Source organism: Aspergillus mulundensis (assembly GCF_003369625.1).
Source record: "Aspergillus mulundensis strain DSM 5745 chromosome Unknown scaffold_1, whole genome shotgun sequence".
Lineage (NCBI taxonomy): Eukaryota > Fungi > Ascomycota > Eurotiomycetes > Eurotiales > Aspergillaceae > Aspergillus > Aspergillus mulundensis.
The window spans coordinates 156,205-183,653 of record NW_020797889.1 but is presented as its reverse complement, the minus strand read 5'-3'; the positions used below and the strand labels follow the sequence as shown (position 1 = coordinate 183,653).

Here is a 27,449-nt window from a genome sequence, read left to right as displayed (position 1 = left end):
TCGAATACACCTCATGGATTCGAACGTCAATATGGGAGGTCTTCATGAAATTGGTCTGCATCTCAAGAACGCGTGGGTTCACATAGGACAGCTCTGAGGATCATGGCGTTTTCTCGAGGTCGATCTTACAGACCAGGTGGTGTTCTTCTCTCTTTGCTCTCTTCCCAGAATTATACCCGGGCGTTTTTACAAACCACCCATTATTCATTACGTTCTCATGTCTATGTACCTGCATCGTTTTCTACTCATCTCCCGCACTCAAACTATGTTTCTACTTCTGTAATATTTTACCATAATGGATGTAAACTGTAGCTTTGCTTTTGTGTTTATTGCATCAAGCAGTAAATGACAATCAAGTTGTATTCGTTTTTTAATTCTTGGAATGGCGTGGGCAGGAAGCAATCCTCGTAATCGTTCGCCTGCTCATTGGCTGCCTTCACGTGAACTCGCCGAGCTAATCGTAGCCCTAGGTAGGTTGCGACGGGACCCTGCATCAGGCAACGCCCCTCGTTTGATTACGGAGCATCTACGGAGTATCAACCAGGAGGTCATAGCTGAAGACGACATCGAATGAACGCACTTATGGCTTTTTGACTACTCTCATTTGCCCATCCTTGGTCCTACAATCAGGAAACGTCTTTATCTAACTGCCTGCCTCAGGTACCTAGTCAAATAGCCTAGCCACTCAACAATGCTCTGCGCGACAAGGAATCAAATCAATAAAATGATGGTTTTGACTAGCTGATGACTCGATCCCATCTGCTAGTCTATCATGTGATACCCAACGAACAAGCCTAGGGCTGTTTTCCTGGACAGTTGGTTGCCTTGTGTCATCGACGCAGGCGTGCCCTTGCCAACGTGGTACGATACAGCCAACCATTCCGATCTCCGAAGGCCATCGGATACGTGATACGTGGTGCCTAAGCAGGCAGGTTCCGGGGCCAGGGTAGGGGCGGATATGAGGTGCTCTTGAGTCGTTGGATGGGACGGGCGCTGTGCTTCCAGCGCGCTCGAGACAACCATGCCTTTGAATGGTAGGATGAACGGGCCGCGGCCTCGGCCTTGGACGCTACACCCATCTTATCTAAGACTGGTTATTTGATTCATTGAGGCTTGAGTCTGACTCTGATCGATGACTCACTGAGGGCCCCGTGCGAGGCAATATGGTCGGCCTATAGCCAGCCTATGGCCGGGGCCTAGATTGTTGACGGGGTAGCGACTCGACTTTGAGATCGGGACTGGGGCCCGAAACAAGACTCCATATTTTTCATGGGGCTGTGCATCTTATATCTTCATTTGCCGACGGTACTGCGTTGGGTGGCAATCGTGGTAGAAGGTCATGTGGCGTGAGTTAGGGCTACCGTATACAAATGTTGGCCTGGTTTTGTAGGCAGCCGGAGGTGCCTGAGGATCCGAAGTGCCATGAGTGAGTTCGAGCTTACAGATTGGAATGTTATGCTACTTCGTGCTTAGTTTATGGTCTTGGAGTACTGCCTTTGGAGCTGAGGAGCTCGGGCCTGAATGCTTGTTAGGCTAGTAGAGTCAGCTATCTTTGTATGGAATAAATATAACGAGCCATATTATTAAAGTACGCCAAAAACAAAGTGATTTCGGACATGGTGTACGACGCACTCGCCAAACCATTGCACCTCGAGATCATCTCAGCATTGACAGTCTGGTTATGATGCTGGGAGCCCGGCTGGACCCAATACTGGATAAGTGGCGAGGCGGGGGCTAGCAACTTCCTCGCTACGAACCTGCTCTTCGATGTCCCAAACTATCTCCCTAATCAACAGCTCGTAAAGGTCTTTTTGGTCATTGACCCCCTTCCCATTAGGATCCTCAGCCACATCTACGTCCGGGCCCCGGCGCCATCACGCTTAACAACATGGTAGACATAACCAGTCACTGGGTGTTCCGCTGTCGGGGTTGGCCGGTGTCAAGTAAAAAGGTCAAGGACTCCTTTCTCTCTGTGGGCTTGCATACTTGTGTTTCAGCAAGAGCCTGATTGTTACTGATTAACATTGGGAAAAGAGGGAATGTCGCTGTGGAACAAGTCCAGTTGTTGTGGTAGATGCAGTCCATGATTGTTACATAACTAAGGATAATATTACATAAGGTGCATGCATAACTCCGCACTCCGCACACACTAAGCTGGCACTTAACCAAGTCACCTCAACACACTGCCCGACTATTTACCTGACAACTAATCCATTCAGGCTTTTAGCTCCTGAGCGGCAACAGAAGCTGACTATACCGACTCCAGTCCCTATAGTCTCAACGGCTATCATATATCGACCTGCGAAATAGTCATGTCCCGCCACGCCCAAGTTGAAGAAGTGTACGACTCGGACCCAGAGGAGGTCGCTCCCTCTTTGGTCCCTAGCCGCCCCGACAATGAATCCATACTCTCTGGAGCCTCAATTCCCTCTCAATCAATGCCTATCAGACCTGCGCCCGAACCCCAGCGTGAAATCCCGAAGTCCTATCAATGCCTGTATCCCGTTTACTTCGACAAGTCGCGAACTCGCGCGGAAGGTCGAAAAGTCGGAACAGAACTCGCTGTGGAGAACCCGCTCGCGAGGGATATTGTCGACGCCGTGCAGATGCTCGGACTGCGAGTTGGGTTTGAACCGGAGAAATTACATCCCAAGGACTGGGCCAATCCCGGGCGAGTGCGTGTCCAATTGAAGGATGAGAGCGGGGGACCGGTTAACTCGCAAATAAAGAATAGTATGTCCAGCTCATTGCACACCTTTGCCCTCATTATTCATGTCAGGTACTGTGACCGAGTGACCTTTGCTAACTGTGCGCAGAGCATCACCTCTACATCCTCGTCGCGCAGTACCTCAAAGCCCACCCCACAAACGACCAATCGCCCTACCGTTTACGCATTCGAGGACTTCCAATGCCTGAGAAACTACCAGATGCACCCCCTGCGCCTCGCGGTTGGAAGATCGGCAAAATCCTACCTTTCCACTCCGCCGCATACAGTGGTGGTGGAGTTAGCGATAACCCTTTGAAAGACGCCATGGCTGAGATGCAGAACATGCAAGGGATGCCCGGGATGCCGCAAATACCCGGAATGGGGAACCTGGCCAACATGATGGGGGGAATGGGCGGCATGGGAGGAGAGCCATCGGGAGGCAGCAGCGAAAAGAAGAAAAAGGATAAAAAGAAGGGCAAATAGACGGGCTGCACAGCTCAGGGCTTTCTCTAGCCTCTTGCACGACAGTACATATGTCGGGTTTGCATTGGCATGGGCATCGGCGAAAGGCGTTATTTACTGGTCTTCTGTTTAGGCATATCTGCGTGTTCTTGATACCATCTTGACTAAGCAAATCCAATGGCTGGCCGTAGTCGCCGTCAATGGCATTTAAGATCCAAATAGCGTTCTCTAGGGCATTGTTGCTCTGTTCTTGCCCTCCACGAGGTGCCGGAGTGAACACTCGTGCTGCTTATGAACTGGGGTGGATCTCATTGGCCGAGGGCTGGCCGACCGTTGATGCGGGCTTCTCCATAGTTCCCAGCTTAATCGTCGGAGTCGCTCGGACGCCTCTTCCCTTCCTGCATCTACTTTTTAAGGTCTAGAATGCTTCGCTAACGCAAACTGAGCGCTATCGCTTTTGGATTAGTCGACCCTTCTATGAGTTAACGTCCTCACTGCCACCCCGCTCTACATGAGGGGTCCCTGATACCTCGGTGCATCCATGACTCGGAGTACAAACTCCCCCGCCACTGCGATCACGAACGGACCATGAACCCCAGCCCGAGCGCCGACACCTCCCCAAACGGGCTGCCTGATATCAAAATCGGCTTCGCATACGATCCCTCTACCCTGTCCACATCGCCACCACCGAAGGCAGCCAAGCTCACCGGTAAAAAGGCGCCCGGGCGGCAGATTACGCGCAACCGCACCAGCTACAGCTGTCATACCTGCCGGAGGCGCAAAGTGAAATGTGACAAGGTGCACCCTATCTGTGGGAGCTGCGTGAAGAATGGGACCGAGTGTGTCTATGACCCGGCGTCGCAGCTGCAGCGGGATGGCAGTACCCGCAGTCGCGACACAGATGGTCATGGCGTGAAGCGCAGGAGGGAAGCCTCGAGGCAGCTCGAGGATGATATCGAGGATCTGCAGTCTATGTATGGTCGTCTGAGGCAGGCTGGGCCCTCTGAGCAGAAATCTATCGAATCGCGACTTGATAAACTCACGTCGATGATCGAAAGGCTGAGCAAGACCTCTCAGCCGGTGATTCCTGCGGACCAGCAGCAGGTTCCTCCGCAAGGTGCCGCTTTGGATGTACCCAGGAAAGAAGCGCAAGCTCCCAATGGAGGCTCCAGAACTAGTAGCCCGCGCCGTACGGCTGATTCAAGCGGTGATGAATTCCCTATACCGGCTGGCCATGCTACGGACCTGGTAGACCCGGTGGGATCTCTAAACTTGGGGCATCTCAGCTTAGAGGATGGGAGATCCCGGTGCGTTTCATTGTGTTGCGTTTTCGTACTTGTCTAATGGATTGTAGATATGTCGGCACGACTTTCTGGGCTTATATCTCTCACGAGGTAATGGTTTAACGTTCTTGATTTGGATATAAAGCTAACGATAGTAGATCAATGAGCTCAATCAATTTCTCCGGGATCAAACTAACTCACATGAGAGCCCTGGAGCGGGCGAGCCCTACATAGAAGAGACCGTGGAAAATGCGACAACGCGTCATTGGATGCCCTCGGTTGACCATACTAGCGTTGCTGCCGGTGAAAAGCAATCAACCGGCGATGTTATCCAGAATTCAATACTCTTCCCATCTAATTCATCACCATCGGTGAAGGATAGAGTCGTGGAGCCGGATTCGCTCGAGTACATGCCTACAAAACGACAGAGTCATATCCTGTATAAAGGCTTTATGTCGGGTATTCAAGCCATCAGTCCTGTGGTTCATCCACCGACTGTCCTGAACCACTATAACGCATTCTGGGACTGGTACGATTCTAGCAGTTACTCTGGAGAGTCTTGTCCGGACCCGTCATTCATCCCATTGCTTTACGCCATCTGGTATGGTGGATCTGTCACTATCTCCTTGAGAGCAATTAAGGCCGAGTTTAATGGCGCCTCGCGTGCCGCTCTTTCCAATGCCTACAATGACCAAGTTACCCGCTGGCTGACCAAAACCTCGTTCTTGCGCAGCCCTTCGCTGCAAGGACTAGCCGCGTACCTCCTAACGCAAACAATACTCTCCAAGGAGGAAGAACCGCTGACGAGCAGTTTATTCGTGAGCCTTGCAATGAGAGTTGCGCAGACGATGGGCCTCCACCGAGATCCTGCAAATTTTGGGATCCCTGCTTCAGAGGCAGAGGGCCGTCGACGGATGTGGTGGCATATTGTGCATATGGACGGCGTTGTCTCAATGTCCAGTGGGCTTCCTCCGCTGGTAACAGATGAGAATTTCTGGGACGTGCGCGACACGAGTGAATTCAAGGACACGCTTATAGGGACTCCTGAAGCTGAGCAGTACGAAAGGCAGGTTCGAGCGGGTTTGCGGCCTCGAGATAACCCCGACGACCCGACAGTTTGTGGAGGTCCCTCAATGGTGAATGTCTATTATCTGGCTGCACGAGGCAAATATGCGATGGCCCGTAAGTACTATTAGTTTGACTGCGGAATGACTATATTCTGACCTCTGCCAGGCGCTGTCCGTCGAATAATGAGAATTCAACTTGGTACTAAGCCGGTTACGCGCCGACACATGGAAGAGTTGAGGTCCATCCTCGTTGATCTCCAAGCCCAACTCAACTCAATAGTCGAGCGGATTCCAGAGCCTAAACAAACCGATATTCCCTCGAGCGCCTCCAATCGATCCTGGTCCTTCTCACGTTCTCCAACGGAAGGCTCGAGCTTGGACCTGGCTCTTCCGGGCGACGCGGCTCCTACCTGCACTGAGCAATATCACACGCCAGTTCTTGTTTCTTTCCACAAATGGGCAAGGATTGTTCTCAGCCTTTATGTTGACAAAGTGGGTTGGGCTTTCATAGTACCCTCGGACTAAGCGCTAACACTGTAAATCAAGGCATTCTGCGTTGCATATCAGCCTTTTCTCAAGAACGCTAGGAGCCGGATCTGGCCAGCTGCAAGACAAAGGTTCGTGCTATGACACATTGTATCTTCGTAGGCTAACCTGTGTAGTGCAATTCGTCATTGCCATGGCTTCATGGAGAAGTTTGTCTCCCTGGCCACGGACCCTGACTTCCAGCCTTTCCAATGGAGTTGGCCTGGGAATCATCAGCCAATGCACGCAACCATGATCATGCTCATTGATTTATACGAACGACCATACAGTCCAGAGGCGCCTCGGTCACGCGCGTTTGTAGACAAGATCTTCTCGCTCACTGGGCCGGATGGAGGCGTCGTCGGAGGCGAAGACGGCATCTCAACTCAGCGACCCTTGAAAGACGGTGGCCGCGAGGCCTGGGATATGATCCGCCGGCTACGTCAGCAAGCATGGCAAAAGGCCGGGCTCGATCCTCAGAAACTCTGGACTGAACAGGCACAAATCCAAGCCGGCATAGCAGTGCCAGACGAGTGCCTCGCGGCGAACCCTCACTATGCCGGTTCCTCGGCGCATCTACAGCCGATACATAGTCGGGAGCAACTGCTGGACTTCTCAAAAATGTTCTATAATATGACGCGCTCCCAGGCACTTCCGAGTATCGCTACGGCGCTTGGTACGGCGGCTCCCATGCCACGACCCAGTTCGTTACGCTACGAGCTACCGTCGACTTCATCTGCTAGCCATACGCCGACCACAGTGCCGCATCCTCAAGTCCTCCAACCACCTGCAACCATTCCTCAGTCTCCTCCTTCTCCTGCCGATATACCAATGTCCACGACCACAATTCCACCAGCGAACATGGTCCCTCTTCCTCAGCCTTCCGCTCCCACTCTTCCTTCCGCTCTACCATTCCCCCACCCACCACCCCTACCTACCTCACCGACTACACAAACAGAAGCACCAGCAGCACAATTACAACCACAACAAAGCATCCCCTTCCTCGACGTCTTCTCCCCATCCGCTCACACCATCCCGATCCCCATCAACGTCCCAACACCGCCCTCAATGGTAGACCCAAACCTGAATTTCGACTGGGATCAATGGGACGCCGTGTTTGGCCAGCATCTCCTCGTATCCGACGATCTGATGGAGCTTGACCCTATCACCGGGTTCGAGTTCGGTGATCTTGGTCTCCCGGGGAGGGCTAGTCGCGCTGGGAGTTTGAATGGGAGTTTGAATGGGAGTGAGACTGGGATGAGGATGGGTGGTGATAGTACTGGGATGCGGAGTCCGGGGTGGTGTTAGATCTTGAATACGCATTCGGGGTAGCTATTTGTGTATAAGATAGGATTGGTTTATTGCGGGGTGTTTTTGAGCGGTTGGCATGCATGATTTTCTTAGATACCTTCTCTATATACGGATGCTATTGTTTAGATGGAAACATCCTAGAATTTCCAGTACAAGGCCTTCATGTAGCCAATGGGCAAATCATCCTAGCCTCGAACTTCACCATCGAAGCGATGCTCCAATGCTCTATGCGAGATCCGTGGAAGGTAACGAGTATAACAGCGAACAAAGCCGTTTGGAAACTAAGAGATACTTTGAGACCGTCTAGGAGGAATGGGTTGGTCGTAGCAAAATTGGATTCATGAGGCGTGACTCTGATCAAATAGGATCCAGAATATGCGATATGGAAGAGCTTAGGATATTATATGAGGATGGGATAGCAAGCGCCATTGTTGGCATCTCCGTCTCCCTTCTTTTGTTCCCTTCGCGGGAAATATTCTTCATAATTCGTAGAACTTAAACCTTCATCTCCTCAAGACCGTGCTTCCAGAGAGTGGCGTAGGGGGTGACACCGTCCTCACGGAAGTCAATCAGGACGTGCCTGGAAGGGAGGTTAGCCAGGAACTTCAAAGCATTCCGAATAACCAAGGAATACATACATAGCATCACCGTCCATGGACTCGCCCATCAGGATATCGTAGTTGTCGTAGTTCTTGAGGATCTTGTTGACAGCAGCGGGGGCACCCTTCTTGAACTCGTTGATGCTCTCCTCAGGGGCACCCTTCTCCTGGAGGGTCTTGAGGACCTTCTTCATGTAGGCTGTAGTTGCAATAAATCGTTAGCGCGGTTGTTCCTAAGATGGTTGCAACAAAGAATGAGCGTACTCTTCAGGTGAGCCTTGAAGGCATCCTTGGGGGGCTTGGCACCGTCCTCGACCTTGAGCCAGACGAGACGGAACTGGTCCTCAATGTCGTGGACCATAACCTCACCACCCTCACCACCCTCATCATCACCACCCTCGGCGGAGGGGTTGGCACCCTCGAGCTCGAAGTCCTCGTTGGTCTTCTTGAGGTACTTGCGGCAGTCGCACTCGTAGAGGACACCGTCGACGGTCTTGATGTTGTAGGTGTCGGAGAGAACCTCGTCACCGGAGATGATATCCTATTGTAACGCTGTATGTTAGCTTTCCTGGAATCATGAAAGCGGTCATGATCGAAGCGTGGTGTTTGTTTTTTTGCGACGTTGCAGAAGAGTGGGGTAGTAACGGGTATAGAGTCGAGTAGGAAAAACACTCAGGACGGACCTTGTAAATGATCATTTTGAAAGACGGAGGATGAAGATCCTACAGAGAATGGGAAAACGGAGAGGAGGGAAAAAGAGGGATTGATGATGGATTGGCACAAGGCTGGAGAGGAGAAGAAAGAGAATGGGCTGGGAGGGGGAAAATGAAGATTATTATTTAGCGGGTTTGGTGGGGTTTTTGCTGTCTTTTTTTGCTCTGAGGGGGGCAAATCGCACTAGCCTGCTTTGGGGTTGGTCTGGACTCAGGCACAAACCTGAGGCCTTGGAGTACGGCTATGGACGCCGAATCAGAGGTTGTACAATTGTACAAGCGTGTACAGAGTGCAGCAGATTTCAGGGGCTCATGTACAGAATCAGAGAATCGCCTGATGTGAGTGAGCAGTGGGTGTTTTCAAACGATAGCAACGATAGCATGCTATATACTACTACTCCGTACACCTGAGGATGCTGCTATCAGGAAATCAGACCGTACCGTACGGGCTTATCTCGTACTGGCGGCGTATTATATAGGTATATTACAGCCCCAGAACGCATCGGCTTAATCAGATGCGGTAGGCTGCGATCCCCAGTGGTGTGACCCAACGCGCCCCCGAGTCGGTCTTGACTTTTTCTGTTTCTTCTTAACCTCAACTAACCCTACGCTCCTTTCGACACCATTCTTATTTTCCTTTCTCTCCAATTCGACCCTCCTTCGGTATCTCGAGCTCTACACGCAACACAATCTTCGTCCTAATCGACGCTGTCCTCCAATCGCCAACTCCGCGTACACCCGCAGTCCCCTGATTGCGGTGGGCCGCCCTCCGATTACTGTCAGCTTCGCTGATCCTTCAACCTCAAATCTATAAATCGCCTCCTCTCCTTCCTCGAACCGCAACGTCACTTTCTTCTTGTCGGTCCTTTCATCTTTACATAATTCTGGCCTGCTTTTGCTTCGTTCGACAGCAGTTTCCCTCGAAATTATCGTCAAGCTTGCGAGACCGATGCGTCCGGACCCATCACTTGCCACACCGGTTTGATTGCGCTCTCCTCTAACGCCGCCTGCCTGGCTGCTTCACAATGGCTACGAATACAACCATGGTCTCTGGCCTCCCTCCTTTTCCGGCCTATACTCTTTCTCCGCGTCCCTCTCTCGTTGATGGCATTCCGGACAATATCCTCGCCCTAATTCTGCCGGTTGTTGCCTACTGGGCCGTATCTATGTTTTTCCATGTCATCGATGTTTACGATCTATTCCCGCAATACCGTCTGCATACTCCGGCCGAAGTTCTGACAAGAAACCGCGCATCTCGATGGGATGTCGTGAGAGATGTCGTCTTGCAGCAGGTGGTTCAAACAATCGCGGGCCTTATCATGGCATATTTTGACGGCGAGGAATATACCGGCAGGGAAGAATATGACGTTGCTGTTTGGGCGCGCCGGATTCGCGTTGTGCAGAGAGGCTTTCCTTACTTGCTGACGTTATTCGGACTGGATGCCTCCGGTGTGGCTGCGAGCCTCTCTCAGAGCGGACACAAGATGCTTGCTGGAGCTATCGCGGGTGGGCGTTACCCTGAAGCTACCCAGTCAATTACCTCTGCAAATGGAATTGAAACAATGGTGCCCGCTTTTACCAGCTGGGAATTGTCTCTAGCGTCTTTTATCTACTGGTATTTCATTCCGGCGCTGCAGTTTACCTGGGGTATCTGTGTCGTGGACACATGGCAGTACTTCCTTCACCGTGCAATGCATCTAAACCGTTGGCTTTATGGTAAGACCTGGGTTTATATTTGTTGCGGAACACCCCACTGATTGATCTCCAGTCCAGTTCCACTCGCGTCACCACCGCCTATACGTTCCTTACGCCTATGGTGCTCTCTACAACCATCCTGTAGAGGGTCTTCTCTTGGACACCGTTGGAGCTGGAATTGGTTTCCTGACTTCCGGCATGACCCATCGCCAGAGCATGTGGTTTTTCACCTTCTCCACCATCAAAACTGTCGATGATCACTGTGGCTACGCTTTCCCTTGGGATCCCCTCCAGCATGCCACCTCGAACAACGCTGCCTACCATGATATCCACCACCAAAGCTGGGGTATCAAGACGAACTTCTCTCAACCGTTCTTCACGTTCTGGGATCGCCTCTTCAACACTCAATGGAAGGGCGAGGTAAAGCTCCGCTATGAACGATCTCGGGAAGCTGCCGAGAAGAAGCTTGGCGAGGGTGCAGCGCAACCAGAGTCATCGGATGCGGAGAACAGTTCATCGGATTTTTCCCAGCCCAGCCGAGATGCTGCGATTGTGTCGCCCGAGGAACCTACTGATCGGGATGCACGAACCCGATTACGCAAGAAGACTGCCAGCTTCTCGCCGAGCGTTGATTCGCTGAAGGGCGTTAACCACGGCGTGCCCAGCAGTGTCCTCTAATCTCGGAACATACTCCTACCGGGTTGTTCCTCTTTCTTCACATTTTTCGCTTCTCTCGAACCCGCCGTCGCAGTTGTTGGAGCTGCAGGTCGTCTCCTCGGCACTGTGGGTGTTCTTTTCTTGGGTTTGTACCGAATACTTTGTATTAATTCTCGGGCGTTACGGCTGCTTCAAGAGTATGCTCTGTACAATGATGTCTAGGTAATTATTATCTTTTTGCTTGTGGATTACTTATAATTAGTGGAAGTTGGGTGGAAGTGGATATGAGAATCATGATTCAATATTTCATCTAAACCATTCTTCATCTTGTGTTCTCTCTCTACGGTTTGGTGGCCTTGAAGACAGACTTCATTTGATGCTCGAATCTAATAAATGCGATAGTATTAATGACAAATTGATCTCTAGTCATAACTCATTCATCGTGAAATCCTGGCCCTATATGTCATGTTCGATTACCGCTATATGCCTGATAGATCTGTCTCATCCGTGAACATGCTCCATGTCGTTGCTTCAGATCCTTTTCGTAGATCAATAATGGTCTCTGCGTCGCTCTCTTCATCTGAGGGATACCAACCGCTGCGGTCTGCTTCCCTCTCTGAATACTCACTTGCTGTCGACTGATTTAGGCTGGGCGGCGTGACTATCTCGATTGCCCTTCGGAATGAAGGAGGCTCAGGCTCAGCCCAGCCTTCACTCCTGACAACCATATTTCCAATTTGGTTCATCAGCTGGCTGACGGCGGGGCTACCGGGTTGGATAGTAATGGGCCTTTCATCCCAGTCATCCTCCCAGTCGGACAGCTCTGGAATGAGGGAGTCACTTCGGGTGCGACTTGGTAGGTCAGTTCTGGCTTTGGATGTCGGAGAAATGCACGAAGAAGTTCGACTGTTCAGAGTAAGGGCGGTTGTGGTTGCTATGCTTGAAGTCCGAGAGCCAAGGTAGGCATTGATGATCTCGTAGACGAGTGCCTCCTGTAATTCCTGTAGTTTGCGCTGTTCCTCGAATTCTTGCTCTTCCTGGTATTTCCTTGCTAGTTCGAACGATGGTACGGTATAGGGTATCGTCTCTGGGACTAGGCAGAAGTTAACGGTTTGAGAGCTTGGCCGGCGTTTAGTATTGAGACTAGGGGTTAGTTTACTGGGTGATTCATCGGAGGGTGTATGAAGAAGCTGGTGGTCAAATACAAGTTGTGATGCCTCACGAGGCTCACATTTGGTGCCATCACATCTCCGTGAGTGCCGGCGTGATTTGCGACGAGCCGCGTCCTTTCGGGCTCGCTTCAATTCCGCGGAGAGCTCCTTGCTTTCTGGTATAAGCGACTGTATTAATTCGCCATGTCGGTTATATAGTGCTGCTTCAACGAAGCGGGACAGCTTTGGGGGAGGTCGATATGAGCACCGTTCTCGTGTTCGGCTAAGGAGTGCTGCACGAAGGTTTCGAAGGGCATTTTGGTCCGCAATAACTCTGGAGACCATACACGCTTCACATTGGTTTTGCTGGAATGGGGGGTCACGGCGACTGGCGCCGAGATTCCTCCACATTCCCCGAAGCGATTGCAAATCGCGTACTAACTCCAAAGCCCTGGGCGGCAGGCTCTCCGGGTATCCGGGGTACCGTTGGGTGATAATCTCCAGATGGTCTTCCACCTCCCTTTGGATCAGCCTGAAGATATGGCCGATTATATCGTGATTCAGGCGCTTGTGGATGGTGCATAGGGTTGCAGTGGGGACGGGGGCTGACGGGGAGAAGATCAGTGTCTTCTTGCGAAGCGTCGAGGGGAGTTTCCTGATAGCTTCCTGAATTCGTTGCTTAGTGTTTTCTCCGTACAGGGGAGGGGCAGCTCGCGGAGGTTCTATAGCCAGGGCTTCAATTAGTGCTCGCAAGTCGTCATCACTGAGATCAGGCATGGTCAGGGAATATTTCTGGCTTTTCAGAAATGCCAGGGAGTCCCGGTATGGCATTTCGGAGGGATTGTTCAGATATCCCTATCACGGTATGTTGATTCTTTTTCTCGTTGTATTCCGCGCCGGTAGATGAATTGGGTGGGATAAAAAGCGGCCGCCATTGCGCGAACGTGGAGCGAGCGCTGTTTATACTTGTCGGGGCTCCTTGTTTGACCCAAGCTTGACTTGTTTGAACTCTTAGAAGCAGTCGTCTGATAGCACAAAAGCCCATTATACCGGGTTCTTTGTGTGTGCTCAGCCAGCGTTGGCTGGTTGAGCCAGTTCAAAGGAGGCATACCGGTGACCTAGGACTATTTCTTTAATAAGTCTCTAGCGTCTGATATTGCGTCTCATGATTCCTGTTATGGAAAACCGTAAGAGTTGAAGCTGGGGTGGAGGAAGAGAAAGTTTGGGATGGGGTTGTTGGGATGGAAGGCGCCGCTGCCGTTGGTTGAACAGAAACAAGCAACAAATGATCGCATCACGCGCGAACTCGCCTTGTTTCTTTTCCATCCCATCTACTTATCCCATCTGTCCATTCCCTCTCTTCTTACTTGGCGACAATTCTATCATCACAGTCTCGTTTACCTATTCTATTTCGCGGTCATGGTTGCAACAATCCTCCGTTCACAATCTGGAGTATCAGACAAACCGCTCCCGTATACTGCATCGCCATGGAGCCTGATGTGGGAAGACTTCCTGCTTGTCCTCCGCTCCTCCTGGGCGATTCCATGGCTTCTCCTTCCTTTGAGACATCGCCATTCTAACGACCTGGATGAGCTTCACCCCACGTTCACCAATATCGCCAATCTCGTGTTCCAAGTCGTTCTAAGCGTGGTGCAGATCCTCTTTCTCCTTTCGATACCGATCCTCGTCATTTGCATGGTGCCGGCCCTCTGGGTATGCATCTATATAGGTGGCTTCATTTGGCTTAATAGCATTGTTTGCGAGCAGTTTCTTAATCGAAACATCAGCGTTTTGGAGTCCAAATACCCCGAGGATAACGCCCCAGAGCATCAACATGAGCACTGGGTTTATATCAACGGTATCGCTTGTGGGTATGTGCTCTTTCCCCATATACGACTATTGCAGAGTCTGACATTTATTAATCTAGGCAGACATGGTTTCAGAGTAACATTGATCGCCTAGCATACACGTTCGGGCGGAAGATTACTGGTGTACACAACCCCTCGTATGTCCAAACGCTGGTGCCTACTCGAGTTGGATTGGAGTGATTGACCTCGACCAGAACCGGCCTCGTGTTCGACGTTATCCAGTGTCTAATCCAAAGGGACTTTGCTTACGCAACCCAGGACGTCCGAGAGGCCTACACTCTGCTTAGAGCCGCTTTGCTGAACCCTGACTATACCAAAGTGGTCCTGATAACTCACAGCCAGGGAGGGATAGAAGCAGGCCTAATCATAGACTGGCTACTCGATGAGCTCCCCCAAGGCCTCCTCCGCAAACTGGAAGTATATACTTTTGGCAACGCCGCTAATCACTTCAACAACCCGTACAGGGCCCTTCCGAGAACCCAGAAGGACAATTCCGATACCATACTTCCGCAAATCCAGCAACCCAATGAGAACACTGACAAGACAATCCTGCACATCGAGCATTACGCCAATGCGCGAGATTTTGTCAGTCTCTGGGGTGTGTTGAATTTTAGCAACATACCAAATCGCTTCATGGGTCATGTGTTCGTCCGGGAAGGCTCTGGTCATATGTTCAACCAGCATTACCTGGGCACCATGTTTCCTCTTGGGCCAGACCGCAAGGTTCTAGATACAAACCGATTTATGGACACGGAAATTGAGATCCCAGGTTCGTTTGCGGACGGTTCGAGTATTACTCAAACAGTGAAAGTCAGGGAAGTCAGTCGTTTGTGGTTATATCGAAATGGTGGCTCGCCAGAGCAGTGAGACAGTTGCTCTCTTTCTCGTGATCTCTTATTGTTTCCAAAAACTCCTACTCCTTCTACTCGGGGTTCGCATGGTCGTATCTTATCTTTAGCCATCCACAATGCTGAGCGTGACGATAGTACCAATACTCCTTGCCATTTAGGGTAGTGCTTTTATTGGTGAAGATAGTTTCAAGGCAGAGCAAGACGTAAGAATCGATGCTCGCTACAAAAGCGGGACATTTCACATTGAAACGCGTCAATCCCCTAGGAAGAAAGACCACCACCAGTGAGAATATCAGCGACGTTGGCAGCCCCTTGTACCGTTTCGTACGTATCTCTACCAAACCCAAACTACACCTTCTACATCTCCACAATATACGCCGCAACAACCACCCATTGTTGGGGCTTTTATCTAGAAGGGCGAAGAAGTATGATCAGCAGGTGGTGAGCGAAAAAACTGTCAGCATCGCTAAACCAGTATATATGATTGGATATCTCTATACAGAACGACTCAAGGATATAAACCTAAGATGCGGCCTTCTTCGGCCCAACTCCCCGCACCTCAGTCTCAAGGACTTCCAGCGCAGATCGATACCTTGACTTCAGCTCCTTGGCGTTGTCCAGCTTCATAGGAACCCGCTCGATCTTCGCAGCCCTAGTGATCTTGCCATCGGCACCCTTGGCAATCTCATTCATGAACCATCTGCCCTCCCTGTGGGCAACGAGCGTCCAGGCTGATCCCTCCTTTCCTGCTCTAGCAGTACGGCCGACACGGTGCACGTAGGTTGTAATGCTTGCTGGGACGTCGTAGTTGATGACATGCGTCAAGGATTGGAGGTCTAGACCACGTGATGCACGATCCGTGGCGATGATGATGGAAAGCTTGCCCTGTCGGTAGGCGCTGAGGGTTTTGCGGGATGCTGAGGACTTGTTTGATTTGATGATCGTGCCGATGAGGTTGGAGAGTGATGGTTCGAGTAGAGTTAGGAGGCGTGAGAGACGGGAGGCAGATTCAGATGACTTGGTGAAGATCAGAACAGTCTTTCTTGGAGAGGTTGGGTTGGATGGTTTTTGAGCAGGCTCTTCGTCGTCAGATTCAGACTCGGAGCTACTGTCCGAGTCGTCCGATTCTTCATCCGAAGAGCTATCATCCGAGCTATCGGAGTCAGAATCTGAGTCGGAGTCTTCAGAGCTAGACTCATCAGAAGACGTGTCGTCGGATGACGACTCGTCCGAGCTGGTTCCTTCCGAACTGGTCCCTTCTGAGCTAGTCTCCTCGGACTCAGATGCAGCCCGAATCGCACGCTTCGCAGTAGAGGGAACATCGAGCTTGATTTGGGATAAGAGAAGGCGCAGGAGATACAGTGGTTTATGCTCCCCATCTCCAACAGCAACGGAGTATTCCTTCAATGTCGTCGGAAGGGTAAACCGTTCATCTGCGCCGACAACCACTCCACTCACATCGTCCCCTGTGACAGGCTGATCAGTGGCGCCAACAACGACTAATTGTGGATTCGTGAGCCGCAGAGAGTTCAATTTTGAGATATCTCTGGTCATGGTGGCACTCAGGACCACTTTCCTGGGATCTTGAGTCTCCAAAGGCAACCCGAGGTCCGTCAAAAACTGCCCACTTAAGCCAAACGCATCTGGCGCCTTGCGTGCATCAAGTGATTGCATAACAACATCAACCCACTCCTGGAAGCTCTCGTTGAGCAATCGGTCTGCCTCATCTATGACGAGCCACTGAAGATGCTTCAGAGTAAAGCCTTTCGTGTAACGGATATGATCCACTAGACGACCAGGTGTGCAGATGAGTATATCAACATTAGGCTCTCCTTTATGAACATAACCCGGTAACGTCTCGCCCAGATCGGTTGTGCTAGATATGTAGTCTTGCAGACTGAAGTTAGTCCATTCCTCTCCTGTCAGCTCTGCCTTCCGCCTTGCCTTGACACTTTCAGGGCTATAGACCTGCTCAATTCGCATTAGAGTCCTCTGCTCGTCTTTGATGGCAACATTCCCCACTGCAGATCCAACACGCAGACCAGTTCCTGCCGTGCAGAATTCACAGGCCTCCCGAGCCTGTTTGACCAACTCTCTGGTCGGTACCACGATAAGTCCTCGCAATCGGGGAGCGGGGATCTGCTCCAGTTCAGTGACGAGAGGAAGAACGTAAGAAAGGGTCTTTCCGGAACCAGTAGCAGCTGAAACGCAGAGATCTCCGGTATGATTCTTAGGTCCCTTTAGAAGAAGTGGGATGACCGCAGACTGAACAGCAAAAGCCTCTTCGTATCCATTGCTCTCAAGCACGCGAAGAAGCTTGGGTTCAATCCCAAGGTCGGAAAATTTGGTTCTCGTCTCGGCCGATGCCCTTATCGGATTCGCTAGCCAGGGCGGAAGTGAAGAATAAGTAGGCTTCTCGGTCTCTTCAAGCACGGGTTTAGGCTGGGGAATTGGCTCTAATCCCTGCGCTATAACCGGCTCAGCAGCGTTCTCGTCTTGAACCGGGCTCTCATCCTCTGGAGCCTCCTTCTCTGCGGCTTTCTTAACTTTCGCAGACCTTTCGAACTTCGACAATATACCAGCGAACTTGTTTTTTGTCCGCTTCGATTCATCATCACCCCCGTTTGCGTGCTCCGCAGCTTGCGACCGCTTGTGCTTCTTCTTCGCCTTCGTCGAATCCTCGTCGTCGGCTTCTTCCGAGTCTTTCAGCTTTTTGGGTTCCTTTACTGAATCTGCAGGGTTTGCATCCGAGTCACTATCGTCTTTTGGTGTCCTTCGTTTCTTCTTCTTTGGCTTGCTGTCGCCATGTTTACCTGGTGACTTCGTTTTGTCACTGATCGGCGAAACAGCACCTTTCTTCTTGGTCGACTCTTTCGGAACCTCATCGACAGTGACCGCTTTAGACCGCTTTTCTCGCTTCTTGCTTTCCTTGGGCGAAGCCGGCGTAGAGGGTTCATTTCGATCCTTCTTTGATTTCTTCGTCGGCGTGGACAAAGCGACGGTGGAGCCATCGAGGTCTCTCTTCCTCTTATGGGATTTCTTTTCGCTCGTCGGTTTAGGTGACTGATTCATTGAGATATCATGACTGATTGCTCGATCACCGGCCATGATTGACGTATTTCCGGTGCGACTTGCCCGTTATTCTAGCCGGTCGCAACTTCTTCAATCGCGAAAAAGCTTCTCCAAATAATTTTTAGCGGGGAATAGATTGGGCAGAATCGGCACCGCCTGGCCCACCGCCAGGGTCTGGACTCTCAAGGTGCAGATCGCCAAAGCATCAAGCGTGTCTCCTTTAATGACGAAGCATTCTTGCTCTCTGCCGTCGCTGCGTGCAAGATGGACAGGAATTGGTTCCCGGACACAACATTATCTGGCTGACATGTGCATTGCTCCCTGATAAAACCCTGGCTGTTTTAACCGCCAACATGCCTTACAACATTGCGTAAGTACTCCGAAGCTTGGCCGAGATATGCTGCTAACTATATCGTCCTCAGCATGGTCAGTGACTTTTTCTTCCCCCAACCAGGTTGGTCACGTTTACCCAAGAGCTCTCCAGCTGCGTGCTAAACATTCCAGGGGGGGTTGAGAGTCACATTTATCAATTGTCGACAGTAAGCATCTCCTAAGCTTGCATTGTTGATCTATACTCATAGTACGCTAGAAACTCATTGACCGGGGGCATAAAGTCATCATCATCACCCATGCTTACAAGGGTCGCACGGGTGTCCGGTATCTAACTAACGGCCTCAAAGTCTATCATGTGCCGTTTTTGGTCATATATCGAGAGACAACAATGCCGACGGTTTTCTCTTTCTTTCCTATCTTCCGGAACATTGTTATTCGAGAGCAGATTCAGATCGTGCATGGGCATCAGAGTCTGAGTAGTTTCTGCCACGAGGCTATTCTGCATGCGCGAACAATGGGTCTGCGGACTGCCTTTACTGACCATTCGTTGTTCGGCTTTGCTGACGCCGGGTCCATTTTGACCAACAAACTGCTGAAGTTCACACTGAGTGATGTTGACCATGTTATATGTGTCAGCCATACTTGGTGAGCTTAGGCATGCTACCAGCATAGGCAAGTCAGGCTAACGCTGTCTGCAGCAAAGAAAACACCGTCCTCCGAGCCTCATTGGATCCATTAATGGTTTCTGTTATTCCTAATGCTGTCGTCGCGGAGAATTTTCGACCAATACATGCCACTCCACGGGCTAATGAGCGACCGTCCGGCGGGACGCCACAGATACAACCCCCACCGAGGCCAATTGGTCCGAACGATATCATCACTATCGTTGTAATCTCGCGTCTCTTCTACAACAAGGGCACTGATCTCCTGATAGCTGCCATTCCCAGAATTCTTGCGTCTCATCCGAATGTACGGTTCATCATCGCCGGCTCAGGGCCCAAGGCCATCGACTTGGAGCAGATGCTGGAGCGAAACGTTCTTCAAGACAAAGTAGAAATGCTTGGGGCTATCCGTCACGAAGAAGTCCGAGATGTCATGGTCAGAGGCCACATCTATCTACATCCCAGCTTGACTGAGGCTTTTGGGACGGTCATCGTCGAAGCCGCTAGCTGTGGGCTGTACGTGGTGTGCACGCGTGTTGGTGGCATCCCCGAGGTTCTTCCTCAACACATGACAACCTTTGCGAAACCGGAAGAAGACGATATTGTGCTAGCTACCAGCAAAGCAATAAGCGCATTGCGGTCCAACAGGGTCCGGACAGAACGGTTCCATGACCAGGTGAAAGTCATGTATTCGTGGACGGACGTAGCACGTCGGACAGAGCGTGTATACAAAGGCATATCTGGCGATATTAGCCCACAGGAGTTCTACGGTTACTACCCCGGAGAGATCCAGGAAGCCGGCGATAGAGTACGCAACTTCAGCCTGATTGACCGATTGAAGAGGTATTATGGGTGCGGAGTCTGGGCCGGAAAGTTGTTCTGCCTCTGCGTTGTGGTCGACTTCTTACTCTACACCTTTCTTGAAATGTGGTTTCCTCGAGCAAACATTGACATCGCACGAAGTTGGCCTAGGAAACTGCAGGAAGCGAACGGACACACAGCACCTAAAGGTGAAAGAGAGCGTCCTGCTTTGATTTCCTAATTTCCACCTTACATTTGTTTATTCCCTACAGTTCGGTCACAATGATACCCACTATTTCCAATTCATTCAAGTTATTGTACACTCTGATGCTAATATCACAAGATTACACATAAATAACTCATTCATCCCATACCTAAGGGCGGGAACCCTCCGCATGGCTGCCCTCGGCAGCAGTAGGCTTTTTGGAGAGAATCTGTTCCGTCCTCGAACCAAAGTCATCTTTCACACCCTTCATAGCCCCCTCCAACCCACGTCCAGGGTTCTTGTTCGTATGCTGCCCATCATGGCGCAGCTCAGCACTGCTCTGTCCAGTACCAGGGTGTCCCGCACGCTGGTGCACATCCTTCGAGGTCGCGCCCCAAAGGGTCGACTCCGCAGTGGTCCGCACACCCTCCTTGCCATGGCTCCGCAGCACATTGGGGTTCATGGCCTGCTCGCCGCTGTGGTCGATTGGGTTGGGCTGGTAGGAGCTGCCGGCGGGTGCGGTGCCCGGTGGGTGGGTTTGGGCGTGGAATTCCGGCACGTTATCTGCTGGGGTGGCTTTTACGCCGGGGGCATGCTGCGGATGGGGGTTGGCACGCTGTAATATCGGTAAGGTGTTCGAATTCAGGCTTACCTTGTCATTTGGCCAGGGTCCATTGGGCCACTGGTGGTCGCCGGACGGCTTGGGGCCGGGCTGGAACTCGCCCTGCTTCTGGTTTGGGACGTTGCTAAGGTGGCTCATTGTGAATGTATATGTTTCTCGTTTAATTTGCGTCAAGAATATCAGTTCTTAGTGTCGAGTAGTATTAATGTATGGATCCAAACTCTCGACGAGCTGGTACTGTTAGTGATATATATGCGGATAGCGATAGCCCTAACGCGCATGGTTAGGCGTGACGTCAACCAGCCATGGCTGACTTCATGATCAGATCATATAGCATGAGCGATAAAGTGGAAGAGTTCAAGCCATACTGTGAGTATGGTGAGTTATGATACGATGACTTCACCTGGATGGATTGGTCGATTCGAACCTAGGCCTGAGGCGGGGTGATGGCCAATAGTGGTAGGATGCAGTCTCCAATATGAGGCACAAACTCGGTCATCCCATGGACCGACCGACTCCGGATAAGCCATAGTGCAGTACCTCAAGATGTTTGATGTACTCCGTATTATCTTTGGCCATATTAGCCTGTGGGACTAGTTACGCCCATCGCTTTGATTGGAAGAAATCGAGAATATAGAACAAACTATCTAGGTATCTTCGCAGAACAAGAAAACAGAAGCCAACCCCAGCGCCAAACAAGCTATGAGACAAGAATGCCATGATAAAAATAATCAACGTATTGATCACCTCATAACGGGCGGTCTCCCCTCCTTATTCCACTTCACCCGACTCTGCACCCATTCAACAGCCTCTCGCACCCCTGACCCCATCAGGGCACTGATAGGCAGAACACGACTATCACGCACGACTCCACCAGCCTCTCCCTCGAATACCTTCCGCACGAACCCCTCCTTGATCCGGACAACCTCCACAGAGTCTTCCCGATCCTGTTTATTCGCCAGGACAAGGATTGGCACACCTGCGACGTCGGCATTGCGAAGCACGGATTCCAGCACCTGACGACACTCGTCTAGTCGGCCAAAGTCACTACCCGCAGCATTGATGCCGGCGATTTGTTCGGCGAAAGTTGTTGCGCTGTCATCGTCACCATCGCCGTCGCCGTCCACTTCCGCTTCCGCCGATGCATCCGCCGCCCCTGTGCCATGCTTTGAAGTCGATGGTTTCCGAGAGCTACCGGTCGCCGCTGACAAGGAAGGTAGGCGCGTGATATCAGGATTCTGTCCAACATCCGTACTATCCACCACAAAAACGATCGCGTGACAGCTAGAATAGTAGCTTTGCCATAGGTTCCGCATGGATATCTGCCCGCCGACGTCCCAGATTTTCAAGTACATGTCCGGTAGGGATATTGTGCTGACATTCTGACCGACCGTAGGTACGGTTTTGCCGGGATTGGGCGCGGACGTGCCGTCAGCTCGAGGCTGGTAGAGGGCTTTGATCTGGGAGAGCAGCGTAGTCTTGCCCGCATTGTCTAGGCCGAGAAGGAGGACGGAGTATTCTAGTAGATTGGGCCCACGTTAGTAGAAGTCAACAATTGCGATAGCATGCGGCGTACCCTCTTTGCTGGTAGCGTACATATACAGCGACTTAGCTAGATGGTACATCTTGTACTGCAGCGGGCAGCTTGCCCGGAGCTCCAACGGCGCAGCCTCAGTGTAGGGATCGGAGCTGGTGTATAGGCGTATAGAGTGAGAGATTCATAGCAATATGAGAGCCATTCTCTTCTTCTGCTGTCCTGTTCGCTTCTCGGACTTGTTCCAAGACCGAAAGGCACCCAGCACGCGTCAGCCTTACCCGTATTTGGAAGGTAGGCCATGGTGCTGACTAAGACCCTAGCCCTCAGCCCTACCTTCCTTAAACGGACATCATACTTACCCCGCACGAGATGATTATTAATCACGGCGGTGACTTCATTCTTACCGGCGGACTCGGATCCAGCGAAGGATGCAGTGGACATGGCCGGCATGCAGACTGCAGTCTTCTCGTATCACCAGCCTTGGCTACGGAGTATACCCTGCAAAAGCAAGTTTACAAAGGCTCTTCTTGATTTGAGGCTGATGAGGTGATGGGAATATTCGCCCCCCAATGATGATCCAGAGCGCTGGCGGCTCGCCGCAAGCTTCCCACACTGTGTGGTCCGTGGTCCGGGATCCAACCAGAGTACAAGACCCATGTTCTAGCCTCAACCGCCTGTCGGGATATCGAGCATCTTGTCCTGATTAACGGCCCCGTTGCAAGGCTCCTCTCCGCTGAGAAAAACGTCCCTGTTTTGTCAGCAGTCTCCGCGCCCGGATGCGGAATTGGTCCCTCCCACTCTCTCGCCGAGTCTCCAACTCCCCTCCGCCTGCTGTCAGGCCATAGCTCATTTCTTTTCCTAATGTGACGAAATCTCTCGATGGCCGCCCAGTTATCCTCCCTTCGCTCGAGGGCAGTACTGGTTTTCGAGCTTTTGCGTTGACTTTTCTGTTCTCCGCATATCCTCTCAGCGTAGCCCATGCCCCGCGCTGACCGGGCTGCTGGGGGTTGTATATAAGCCTTCCATGGATACTGACACCATTATTATCGGTATGTCGCCATACCTGGTTGCCGGCGGTTTGCCGGCTGTGCACAAGAATATGTCCCCTTCTCGCCAATGGGAATGCTTATTGACCCGAGGATTCTTTAGGCAACGGGCCGTCTGCCATGATACTGTCCTACATCCTTCATGGCCATCTTCCTTATTATTCGTCTCAGCACCCGCATCCCGATCCGCTACTGCACGCAAAGTTAAAGGATGCGCCGGCGCTTTTGGGGGCTGACGTGGATTCATTAACTGAGCATTTCTCAGCCTCACGTCTCTCATATTCCACCCAAGCTCTACCAGTAAACGTACTGCTGGACACGCTTGTATGTCCAAGCGTCGACGTTGAGGAACTGCAAAGCATTACCAATCTGGAATGGCGATATGAGCCCAAGAAAGCTGTCCCTCACAAAGTGCTCGGAAATGCGCCGCGACCCGGCGGCCAATGGACCGAGAACCCGATGCCTGCGAGCTGGGAGATCCAGACACTGAGCTATGCGTCAATGCTTTCATTACCCGGGTACTCTATCGCTGACCATTACCGTGAAACAACGGGTAAAGACCTCCCCGCGTACACCCGGCCGAGTAGGCAGGAGACAGCGGATTATTTTCGGGCGTATCCCGAAGCCGTCGGGATTGATGACGCCTTTTATTCGAACGAAGACGTATGGGGAGTCACACGTGAGGGAGACGGGTTCTTCATCCGATCGCATAATATCCGCTGCAAACATCTAGTCCTGGCTAGCGGTATCTTTTCCGAAGTTCTGCCGCCACGTCCTCTCCTAAGGCCTCTCACATCTCTTCAACCGGTCCCGGAAACGCCACTACTTGTTATCGGCTCCGGCTTCTCTGCAGCGGATGTGATCATTTCAGCGCCGGGAAACCAGAGGATCATTCATATCTTCAAATGGGATCCCGAGAACAGACCCTCGCCTTTGCGCGGTTGCCATCAGCACGCATACCCCGAGTATGCTGGCGTTTATCGATTGATGCGCCGTGCCGCTGCAGCAGCGCAACCCAACTCGTCGAGACGTGTTAAACCACTGCGAGCGACTTCATCTCCCTTTCTCGAAAGTCGACATTGGGCAGATGTTTATGAAGGGTTTCCAAATACCGAAATTATTGACGTACAACCACAGGACGAGATGGCAATTGTGACCTTTCGCCGCCCGGACGGGACTGCCTTTTCCCGGCCAGTGCGCGGAATGGTGTATGCTACCGGTCGACGAGGCAGCCTGGGTTACATAAATCAGAGCCTTTTGCGTGAGGTGATCGGCTCTGACGATACAGGAGAGGCGAATCCTACAATATCCGGGCAGACCTTGCGAAGCAAGGCTATAGAGAACGTTGAGATTGCGAAAGACGTTTTCATTATCGGTAGTCTGACCGGTGATTCCCTCATTCGATTTGCATACGGAAGTTGTGTGCAGGCAGCTGGGAAACTGATTGATGAGCTTACTGGGAGTGACACCCCGAGAACCAGCTCTACCCATATTTCAAAGCAGGAGCTAAACATAGGCGTAATGCGTGGCATCGACGGACACGATGTCTATCCTAGGAATGGTCACCTTTGCTCAGACCAAGACAACCACACGGTTGCGTCATCTGAACCTGCAAAGGGCGCACCGAAACGGATATGGGCTTGGCTGATAAGAGTCTTGGGGTGGCCAGGGGTATAATGATGGCTTGATGATGAAAGTCCACGTTTCACGTTGTATAGATATATGCTAGACCTAGAGTCTATTCAATTGTATAGTTCGCATTCATATTTGGCAGTTGGCCGCCATGTCGATAGCTAATATAATGGGCAAGACAGTTTCTCAATAGAGCAGGGTATTTTGGTTCCAATTCGAGGTTCGGTGTTCGCGCTTCTTAACCCATGATTTGCAGCTGGTCGTCTGGTGGCCACCGGGTCTGAGCAAAGCTGAGACAGCGTTTGATACTCTGAAGATATTTGCGTGTGCTTTCGTCACTGAGGATATGCGCTTGCTTGTCGCCCTGATGCAGTTTTTCTCGTGCTGAACGCTCGTGAATACCCACCATGGTAACCCCAATAGGCCATGCTCTGTGGATTGTTAGTATCATAGAGTTCAAGTGAAGGACAAGCAGGACGTACGCTTTTCCAATACTCAATCGGAGATAAGCATCATTAGCATCAACATATCTCCTCAGCTGAGCTTTATGGGTAATCTCTACGATATGCTCGAGCACGCTATCGTCAACATCCGCCTTCTCGAACTTGCGGAAGAGAGGCGTCATATTCTCTCGCGACTGCACCATCGCATTGTATGCCTGTCGTCCCTGCAGACTCTGCTTCACCGACACATCTCGTTTGGCAAGAGCAAGCTCCCACTCAAAGAGCACCATGTTGAAGTATGAAGCAAGCTGGCGGAACAAGAAGTGCCGACCTTCAGCATCCTTAGGCACCGCCGTCGGAATCTTCATGTCCACCTCAGGAACCGGCTCCAGCGTCGTTGGAATGGACCCATCGGACATCTTCTGAGTTTCCAGAGAACGCTCAAGCAGCTTCCTGTACCGCCGTAATCGAGCGCGGTGATTCTCCCCGAATAGACAGGTCGGCTCCCCAAGTTCCCGAAGTTTTTTGGTAAGATCCTCTTCACTGATATCCTCTTTCCCGTCTCCCTCCGTCTCAGGCGTCTCGTTCTCGCTAGGCGTCGGGGGCACCTCAGGCAGTCCGATTCGCTTCCGTCGTTCGCGTTCTTGCGCCGCTTCTTCTTCCTCTCTTTTCTTGCGTGATTCTTCCGCAAGCCGTCGCTTCTTCTCCTCTCGCTCTAGTCGTCGCTCTGTCTCTTCTTCTTCCAGCTTGCGCTTTTGCGCTTGTCGTTCCTCGCGCTCTTTTGCTAATCTTGCTTGTTCTTCCTTGTAGGCTTGTATCCGGGCTGCTTCTTCGTCTGCGCGACGGGCATACTTCTTTTGTGGCGGCTTTGCGCCGTTTTGTTCTGAGCCTGAGCTTGGGGTCGTTGAACCCTTCGCCTTGGCTATTTCTTTTGACATCAACGCGGCGAAATCCATGACTATCGACCTGGAATAATGCGCTGAGTGGTGTGCTAGGTCGAACTTTGTATATCGAAGGTAATGGTGTGTAGATCGTTGGCGTAGAAAGTGACTTCGGAGGCGGAGGTAGAGGCTGGACTTGTTTCCGGCGGTCGAGAAGAGCTCTCGTGATCGACTCAACTTCAACCGCTTCATAACTCTACAACACCTCACTGCTTCACCAATCACCGCACTGACGGGCAATTATCGAAGTCCCTTACTGTCTTTAATACTACTGCGTACTTTAATCCTAGTTTTACCTCCAAAAAAGCACACCCGTTCATCAGCAAAAGCTCCCAACCATGGCGAACCGCGACCCCAAACCCAAAATCGACCGACAAGCTACAACCCCCTTCCACCTCAAGCTCTTCTACCGCCAAAACACCTACCACAATCTCTCCGACTTCTCCGTCCAATCCTCCTCAAGACACTCATTCAGCGGTCCCGTCAGCGGCCCCAACGCAATCCGCACACGCTCGCCCCCACCACCACCAACCCTCCCAGCACACCTGCAAATCTACACCTGGCAATCCTGCACCCTCCGCGAGCTCTCGCAGCTGCTCACATCCGCGCTGCCCAAGGCATTACCTGACCCACCAATCGGGACGAGACTCTGCTTCCGCCTCATCTACCCGGACACCAAGGGCGCGGCGATGATGGGCCCCGACGCGCGCGGAAGATATCTCAGCAAGGAGTTGGGGAGTGTGATTGTTGGGCCGAGAGAGAGTAGTGATGAGGAGGCTGAGAGGAGCGGTGCGCCTGCGCCGCGGGGACCGTTTAGGCTGCAGGGGAACGATGCGGAGAAGACGCTGCAGGAGGCGCGCTTTGTTATTGGGGATTATGTTGACTGTGCGATTTTGCCGCCGCTGGAGGATGGGTCTGTGGCGCCGCCGATTGCTGGGGGACGGGGGCCGGGCATTGGGGGKGGGATGAGGGCGTTCCGGGATGTTGGGTTTGGTGGTGGGCGAGGGGGCAGGGGAGGCAGGGGCGGTGGTGATCGAGGTATCCCGTCTGGTGATTGGAGGCGTGGTGAGAGATTGCCGGATCGCGATGGTGGACGTGGTGGATATGGGGGTGGGAGGAGGGGAGGTGGATGGGCGCCGTATTGATTGATGTATCCCCGTGCACCACGGGAAATGTATACTAGTGATATGGAGTTTCAGGTGATGGGAATACCCTGATACAAAAGGAGGCATCCAATGCAGTCAAACGAATGGCATCTTTCTTGAC

General features: G+C 51.8%; 13 protein-coding genes across 13 annotated transcripts; 7 read left to right on the top strand and 6 right to left on the bottom strand.

Annotated features, from left to right (window-relative positions):
• Positions 1–2,312: 2,312 nt before the first annotated feature.
• Positions 2,313–3,190, top strand: DSM5745_01619 (RNA-binding signal recognition particle subunit SEC65; the record flags this gene model as incomplete). Its single annotated transcript, XM_026743635.1, has 2 exons — positions 2,313–2,733; positions 2,817–3,190. The coding sequence occupies 2 exons, from the start codon at positions 2,313–2,315 to the stop codon at positions 3,188–3,190; spliced, it is 795 nt and encodes a 264-aa protein (XP_026606798.1).
• A 567-nt stretch (positions 3,191–3,757) lies between these two features.
• On the top strand, positions 3,758–7,352 carry DSM5745_01618 (putative C6 transcription factor; the record flags this gene model as incomplete). Its single annotated transcript, XM_026743634.1, has 6 exons — positions 3,758–4,476; positions 4,524–4,563; positions 4,611–5,634; positions 5,686–6,011; positions 6,066–6,136; positions 6,182–7,352. 6 exons carry the CDS (start codon positions 3,758–3,760, stop codon positions 7,350–7,352), a joined length of 3,351 nt encoding a protein of 1,116 aa, XP_026606797.1.
• A 498-nt stretch (positions 7,353–7,850) lies between these two features.
• DSM5745_01617 (translationally-controlled tumor protein) lies at positions 7,851–8,652 on the bottom strand (the record flags this gene model as incomplete). The annotated part of the gene is made up of 4 exons (XM_026743633.1): positions 7,851–7,935; positions 7,994–8,153; positions 8,219–8,495; positions 8,638–8,652. The coding sequence occupies 4 exons, from the start codon at positions 8,650–8,652 to the stop codon at positions 7,851–7,853; spliced, it is 537 nt and encodes a 178-aa protein (XP_026606796.1).
• Positions 8,653–9,692: 1,040 nt separating this feature from the next.
• Positions 9,693–11,040, top strand: sur2 (sphingosine hydroxylase; the record flags this gene model as incomplete). The annotated part of the gene is made up of 2 exons (XM_026743632.1): positions 9,693–10,383; positions 10,436–11,040. 2 exons carry the CDS (start codon positions 9,693–9,695, stop codon positions 11,038–11,040), a joined length of 1,296 nt encoding a protein of 431 aa, XP_026606795.1.
• A 458-nt stretch (positions 11,041–11,498) lies between these two features.
• On the bottom strand, positions 11,499–12,947 carry DSM5745_01615 (uncharacterized protein; the record flags this gene model as incomplete). The annotated part of the gene is made up of 1 exon (XM_026743631.1): positions 11,499–12,947. One exon carries the CDS (start codon positions 12,945–12,947, stop codon positions 11,499–11,501), a length of 1,449 nt encoding a protein of 482 aa, XP_026606794.1.
• A 918-nt stretch (positions 12,948–13,865) lies between these two features.
• DSM5745_01614 (uncharacterized protein) lies at positions 13,866–14,905 on the top strand (the record flags this gene model as incomplete). The annotated part of the gene is made up of 4 exons (XM_026743630.1): positions 13,866–13,883; positions 13,938–14,041; positions 14,098–14,175; positions 14,233–14,905. The coding sequence occupies 4 exons, from the start codon at positions 13,866–13,868 to the stop codon at positions 14,903–14,905; spliced, it is 873 nt and encodes a 290-aa protein (XP_026606793.1).
• A 506-nt stretch (positions 14,906–15,411) lies between these two features.
• DSM5745_01613 (putative ATP-dependent RNA helicase DBP6) lies at positions 15,412–17,997 on the bottom strand (the record flags this gene model as incomplete). The annotated part of the gene is made up of 1 exon (XM_026743629.1): positions 15,412–17,997. One exon carries the CDS (start codon positions 17,995–17,997, stop codon positions 15,412–15,414), a length of 2,586 nt encoding a protein of 861 aa, XP_026606792.1.
• A 317-nt stretch (positions 17,998–18,314) lies between these two features.
• On the top strand, positions 18,315–19,998 carry DSM5745_01612 (phosphatidylinositol N-acetylglucosaminyltransferase subunit A/GPI3; the record flags this gene model as incomplete). Its single annotated transcript, XM_026743628.1, has 5 exons — positions 18,315–18,331; positions 18,384–18,415; positions 18,466–18,500; positions 18,551–18,939; positions 18,993–19,998. The coding sequence occupies 5 exons, from the start codon at positions 18,315–18,317 to the stop codon at positions 19,996–19,998; spliced, it is 1,479 nt and encodes a 492-aa protein (XP_026606791.1).
• Positions 19,999–20,131: 133 nt separating this feature from the next.
• On the bottom strand, positions 20,132–20,722 carry DSM5745_01611 (uncharacterized protein; the record flags this gene model as incomplete). The annotated part of the gene is made up of 1 exon (XM_026743627.1): positions 20,132–20,722. The coding sequence occupies one exon, from the start codon at positions 20,720–20,722 to the stop codon at positions 20,132–20,134; it is 591 nt and encodes a 196-aa protein (XP_026606790.1).
• A 605-nt stretch (positions 20,723–21,327) lies between these two features.
• Positions 21,328–22,209, bottom strand: DSM5745_01610 (ADP-ribosylation factor family protein; the record flags this gene model as incomplete). The annotated part of the gene is made up of 2 exons (XM_026743626.1): positions 21,328–22,103; positions 22,161–22,209. The coding sequence occupies 2 exons, from the start codon at positions 22,207–22,209 to the stop codon at positions 21,328–21,330; spliced, it is 825 nt and encodes a 274-aa protein (XP_026606789.1).
• Positions 22,210–23,287: 1,078 nt separating this feature from the next.
• Positions 23,288–24,844, top strand: DSM5745_01609 (uncharacterized protein; the record flags this gene model as incomplete). Its single annotated transcript, XM_026743625.1, has 1 exon — positions 23,288–24,844. The coding sequence occupies one exon, from the start codon at positions 23,288–23,290 to the stop codon at positions 24,842–24,844; it is 1,557 nt and encodes a 518-aa protein (XP_026606788.1).
• Positions 24,845–25,037: 193 nt separating this feature from the next.
• Positions 25,038–26,198, bottom strand: DSM5745_01608 (mRNA splicing protein PRP18; the record flags this gene model as incomplete). Its single annotated transcript, XM_026743624.1, has 2 exons — positions 25,038–25,230; positions 25,282–26,198. 2 exons carry the CDS (start codon positions 26,196–26,198, stop codon positions 25,038–25,040), a joined length of 1,110 nt encoding a protein of 369 aa, XP_026606787.1.
• Positions 26,199–26,521: 323 nt separating this feature from the next.
• Positions 26,522–27,328, top strand: DSM5745_01607 (SAP18 family protein; the record flags this gene model as incomplete). Its single annotated transcript, XM_026743623.1, has 1 exon — positions 26,522–27,328. The coding sequence occupies one exon, from the start codon at positions 26,522–26,524 to the stop codon at positions 27,326–27,328; it is 807 nt and encodes a 268-aa protein (XP_026606786.1).
• Between the last annotated feature and the right edge of the window lie 121 nt (positions 27,329–27,449).